The 5,084-nt window shown below is 44.4% G+C and overlaps 2 protein-coding genes across 2 annotated transcripts; one reads left to right on the top strand and one right to left on the bottom strand.

Annotated features, from left to right (window-relative positions):
• Positions 1–6: 6 nt before the first annotated feature.
• Positions 7–2,031, bottom strand: LOC119267631. The gene is made up of 2 exons (XM_037549058.1): positions 1,675–2,031; positions 7–167 (listed from the first exon to the last, which is right to left on the bottom strand). Exons 1-2 carry the CDS (start codon positions 1,813–1,815, stop codon positions 99–101), a joined length of 210 nt encoding a protein of 69 aa, XP_037404955.1. The 5' UTR covers positions 1,816–2,031; the 3' UTR covers positions 7–98.
• A 184-nt stretch (positions 2,032–2,215) lies between these two features.
• On the top strand, positions 2,216–4,873 carry LOC119267627 (plastid division protein PDV1-like). Its single transcript, XM_037549055.1, has 2 exons — positions 2,216–2,604; positions 4,119–4,873. The coding sequence occupies exons 1-2, from the start codon at positions 2,332–2,334 to the stop codon at positions 4,626–4,628; spliced, it is 783 nt and encodes a 260-aa protein (XP_037404952.1). The 5' UTR covers positions 2,216–2,331; the 3' UTR covers positions 4,629–4,873.
• The last annotated feature ends 211 nt before the right edge of the window (positions 4,874–5,084 follow it).

Raw genomic sequence — 5,084 nt, 5'->3', positions numbered from 1 at the left:
CTAAATCTGAAATGAACTACAAAGGACAGATCCAACACTAAACCAGTATGGCCGGCCTAGAACATGTTATGTAAGTGGCACTGAAATATTGCGGGCTTCTATTTGCTTTTTGGAGCTTCCGTGGTGCTGGTGGAGCCTGCTTCAGCCAACGAAAATTTCTTCACTTTCTGCATTTCAACAAAATGAGGGGGATTTAGAGAAATTTGAACAAGACAATACATCTTATAAGACAGAAATATACTTCGCGATGACTTACCTGGAGGAAAACATGAGACAAGAAAAGACAAATTTAGTTGGATAATAACAGCAAAAATACATCCACACAAAGACCAATTGCATCTTCTTTATGAAACAAACTGATCGTGACTAATATTATTATTTCTGTTAGCACCCAATTTCTGCAGAGTGTAGCCACATTGTGATGTAGTAACTTCTCATGGCCACAGGGGGAAAATAGAAAACGACACTGCAACAATAGGGAGCAACCAGTATAAAATCGAAAGGTGCATTCCATGCAATGTAGGCAGATGGATAATGTGACAAATTTTCATATCAAAATTGGCCATACATTGAGAAACAGGAGGCGACCTAGGGTTCGACTAACTGTGGGACCAAGACAGTGGACAAGAGGAGCTGAGAGACGAGAAAAACAGGAGGCTTTAAAGGTTTGCAGAGGATTCGGTTCCGGTTGTTCAGCTACTATTGATTGCATCGATTTTTTTTCTCTCAATGTGTTAAAAATGTCATGACATAATAGGTGCATCTCGTGTTGTCAATTTATTTTGCATGTTTTGATAACTTTTTGGAACTCCGCCTATGTTTTCTCGACATAGCCAGTCCCAAGCCCGGGTAAAGGAGGAGGGTTGTGATAGGCTTGGCGAGCCAACGTCAAAACTCAGCCACTCTTATGGAGATGAAACCCAAAAGAAAGATCTTATGAGTTTCAGCTCTAGCCTACCCCAACTTGTTTGGGACTAAAGGCTTTGTTGTTGTTGTTGTTGTTGATAACTTTTTGGAGTAGTCATTCTGCTAGATAACACATATCCACCTGACGAACATATTTTAGACAAGTTGCTTTTTAATAATACGGCGTCATTTAACTACCGGTACCGAATATCACAGAATCCTCAAAGGAGACAAACTATTAAAAGACTTTGGTATTTCCACTTTGCTTTTCAAAGGGGAATTACCTCGAGCACTAATAAATTGTTACTGGCTAAGTGGTACAGACAAGTAGTTTCAGACTTGTAACTCCGAGTACAAACAAGTGATTTAACTAAGCCTTTCTAACTTCTCACACTTAACCAGGCTTTGATCGGCAAGTTGATATCTCTACCATCCAACAAAAGTATGTATCCCTTTAGCATGCAAGATTGTTCCAACTGGACAAGGAATTATGTGACATGGTGCTCATTTTGCTCGAAATTACACGGAAGCAATGATGTGAGATACACATGTTTGGGAGCTATGGAGTCCCACAATTGTCCATCCTAAAAACAGCTAGGCACAAAGATAAGATTACTCAGTGGTGGGTAATATCTTCCTTCCAAGGAATTATTAAGATGTAAGACCTTCAGTACAGGATCACAAATCATAGTTTGTATCAATCATAGTTGTATCGGCAAGAATGAGCAAACGGTCCACCAAACGCGATGCACTTGGGCCTATAATTACCTTTTGGGCGATGCACTCCCGGAGCGCGTCGAGGAGGGAGAGGCACTTGTCGCGGTCGTAGGGGTTCTCGGCGGCGCAGTTGAGCAGCGCCAGCGCCTCCTGCGCGCACACCGGCCGCGGCGTCGTCGCTTCCTTCTCCATGCCGATCCAATCCAACCAACCAACAGCACGTAGGAGAGATGTGTGGCTCTGGGGGGAGCTGCTACTACCTGGAGACCGCGGCGCTGCTTCGTAATTTATTCTAGGGTCGGCCCCGGCGACCAGGCAGCTGCCGGTTTGGTGTGTCGGCGGCGGCGGCTTGGGCGAGAAGAAAGAAAACCAGCGGCGCCCCGGCGGCCGTTGATGGCATAGAAGGAAGGATTCTGAAAGCTCTCGAGTTTTTCCCTTTCCGAGCCCGGCCCGCTAGAGCCCAGATCCAAGACAGAGCCCTGAGGGCTTGGAAATCAGGCCCAGAATTTAAGAGGGCCGCCATTTAATGAATGTTGCAGACGGCCGATGGCCCATGTCTTAGTCACTGTCAGCACCATCATCATTGCTCAGCAAAATTTTACCTGCCCCTCTCTCTCTCTCCCTCCAAGCAGTTCGGAAACCCCGCAACAACCCAAGCAAAGCGGCCAGCGCCGTCTGGAATTTTCCGGGGCGGCGCTAGGGTTTCGGATGGAGCCCGAGGAGGCGGAGGCCGTGCTGGAGACCATCTGGGACCTCCACGACAAGGTCAGCGACGCCATACACGCCCTCTCGCGCGCCCATTTCCTGCGCGCCGTGCGCCGCCGCGCCGGGGGCAAGCCCGCGGGCGTCGTCCACATCAAGGGGGTCCCCGCGGACGGCGACGAGGCGGCCGACCTGAATGCGGTGGCCGAGGAGGCGAGGAGCCTCCACGCTATCCGCGCCGCGCTCGAGGACCTCGAGGACCAATTCGAGTGCTTTCTCGTGAGCCTCTCAAACCCCTCTCCTTATCCCCTGCTCAGACCCTCTCTCTTGTTCGCGTGGTTTGATCTGTACTGTGTTCCGCGCGTGGCCTTCGCTATATGTTGATTGGTTTGAACCGAGTGTCGAAGTGGTTAGTTTGGTTGGTAGGATGTTTCTGTAAACTGTGGAGAGGCTCGCTGTGGGTAGAGATGTTGGTAAATTTAACCGACTGGCTATTGAAGCTTGAAAGCATGGTCAGAATTTGGGGTATGATTTACAATCTGAAGTGATTGGTCTGAATATACTAATCTCGTAGTGTCCATGCTGTTTTGGAAGAGGGAAATCACCCTGAACTAAATCTTCAGATAGTTCTTTCGAGCATTAGTATGCCTTGGGACGATTTGGCCATGTCGATGTTTGCATCTGGTGAGATAAGAATTAGTGCGTGTTATTGGGGACGATGGGTCTTTAACAGCAAGGTTTTCTCTGAAGGTTCAACTCGTCTCGAATTATGGGAAACAAATGCATTGTGCATATTAATAGTTTTGAGAATATGTTTTCCAACCAACCTCGAAAGAGCAGGAGCACTGTTATTCTGTTAGAAGGACAGTGTCCCATTCGATCAAGAATGACCTGCGTTTTGATAAATATGGTAAGTATCTGCGAAAATTATGTGTCTCGTTTTGGTTTTCCAGACTCGGAACTGGATAACCTTGTTTTCTGTTGAACATAGGTGCCGGTGTTCTTACCACACTGAACCGATTGTTTAGAAGATTTGAGTTTCCAACGGTTATATTTGTATCTGCCGCTGCACCATGGACATGGACATTCATATCCTTGTTAAATTAAGATGTGCTTGTCTGCACCGTGATTTAACTTAAATTAGAATATTCTTGTTTGCACCATGATTAACTAAGGCGATATCTTTGTGATAGGATACGTTATTGCTTCTCAGCAGGGCAATATTGTAGTGTGTTTCTGCATGTTGTAGTTCTGCAAATGCGAATAGACCGCTAGATCACAATCTGGTTGGGCACATCTATCACCCATAGAAAATTGAAGATAAGATTTCAGAAGTCTCCCCTCCGAAATGATGATATTTTTTAGTTGTGCATAGGTTGTTTTACTTATTTCAGAAACCTGAGAGTGCTCCCAAGCTGGTTCTGGAATTTCATAATGCATGCAATGATGTATATTCATGGAGTGTCTGACTTGCAACAGATGCAAGTTCCTGGTTGATTATCCTGAAGTGGACCAAGTAAACAACTAAAAAACCTGTGCTAATTTGTCAAGCTTTTGCAGAAATGAACCTAAGTACTAGGTAGCGTTCTTTTATCGAAAGGGAAAGCACCAAGTTAGTCAACCACTGAACGTTTGGACAAGTTAAAAAAGACACTGAATGGCTGAATTTAATAAGTTGGAAACTCAAATCTTTAGATTCTCTTTATGTTCAGGCATCAATAAAGTACCACGATTAATGCTTGAATTTCATGTCTGCACTGTGTACTTATGTATTATACTCAATGTTCTTGCAGGCTGTTTGTTCACAGCAACAAGCAGAACGAGATATTGCATTAGCAAGGTTGCAACAAAGTCACATCATGCTTACCATAAGATTAAAAGAGCACCATGGGAATAATCACAAAGTCATTGATGAGGCGTTGGATTTCGTCCACAATGTCTACCATGATTTCTGGTCTTTTCTGTCAGTAAACAAGCCTGAGAAATCAAGAAGTCATTCTGGCGCTAACAGTACCAAGGAGACAGGAGATGGTTCAAATTTCTTAGGGTGGATGGTTTCTTCTAGTCTTGATGCTGTCAGGAACAGTTTCAATGTGAAAAATTTTGGTGGTTTTCTAGGGAACAGTGCAGTGTTTGCTGTTGGCATGATTACAATGTTGCAGCTGCATTTGTTGTCTTCTGGAGAACAAAGTTCATCTTGTGGTAAATACAGCTACAGAAGGATCAATCGCGATGATTCTTCACAGTCTCTGGCAGGGCGTAGTAGATCGAGTCATCTCGATGTGTTCTTAGCCAAAAGTTGAGAGGGACTTCTGCCTCGCCTTTCTGATACGTTGTTTGTACATATTTTGTTAGCATCTTATCTGCCATTCTGAAGGAAGTTTCTATTTTCTGGGTGCCCATTGAGTTTGCATTCTAGGTATGGATCGTGTTAGCTAGGCTAGATTACCTCTGCTACTTTCAACTCCTTGAAATGGACTATTGTAATCCTTGTTGTAAGCAGCAACATGTTGTCTTCATGTGAATCTATTGTGTTCTGTTGCCAGTATATGCAGATCTCTGACTTTGGTTGTACAAAGTCTTGGTTCTGAAATAAGTTTGCGTACTCACTAGACATTGTTGCCCCGTTCATTAGATTGTTCTAATGTTTTCTGTTTTCATGCTTGTGATGGTTCATTAGATTTGTTTGTTCCCTGTTTGCTTCTTCAGCTTCCTACAGCTTAAGCAGGTGAGGATTTTGTTGGATTTTTAGCTTACTC

Source organism: Triticum dicoccoides, chromosome 3A, assembly GCF_002162155.2.
Source record: "Triticum dicoccoides isolate Atlit2015 ecotype Zavitan chromosome 3A, WEW_v2.0, whole genome shotgun sequence".
Taxonomy (NCBI): Eukaryota; Viridiplantae; Streptophyta; class Magnoliopsida; order Poales; family Poaceae; genus Triticum; species Triticum dicoccoides.
Note: the sequence above shows the minus strand (reverse complement) of the source record. Positions and strands in the feature narration are given on the sequence as shown.

What these genes read in the sequence shown, in the direction of transcription:
- LOC119267631 (XM_037549058.1), bottom strand. Translation starts at nt 1,815, where the DNA reads ATGGAGAAGGAAGCGACGACGCCGCGGCCGGTGTGCGCGCAGGAGGCG. An exon ending in GGGAGTGCATCGCCCAAAAG is followed by an intron (nt 168 to 1,674) that starts GTAATTATAGGC and finishes GTTGAAATGCAG; the next exon opens with AAAGTGAAGAAATTTTCGTT.
- LOC119267627 (XM_037549055.1), top strand. Translation starts at nt 2,332, where the DNA reads ATGGAGCCCGAGGAGGCGGAGGCCGTGCTGGAGACCATCTGGGACCTC. An exon ending in ACCAATTCGAGTGCTTTCTC is followed by an intron (nt 2,605 to 4,118) that starts GTGAGCCTCTCA and finishes ATGTTCTTGCAG; the next exon opens with GCTGTTTGTTCACAGCAACA.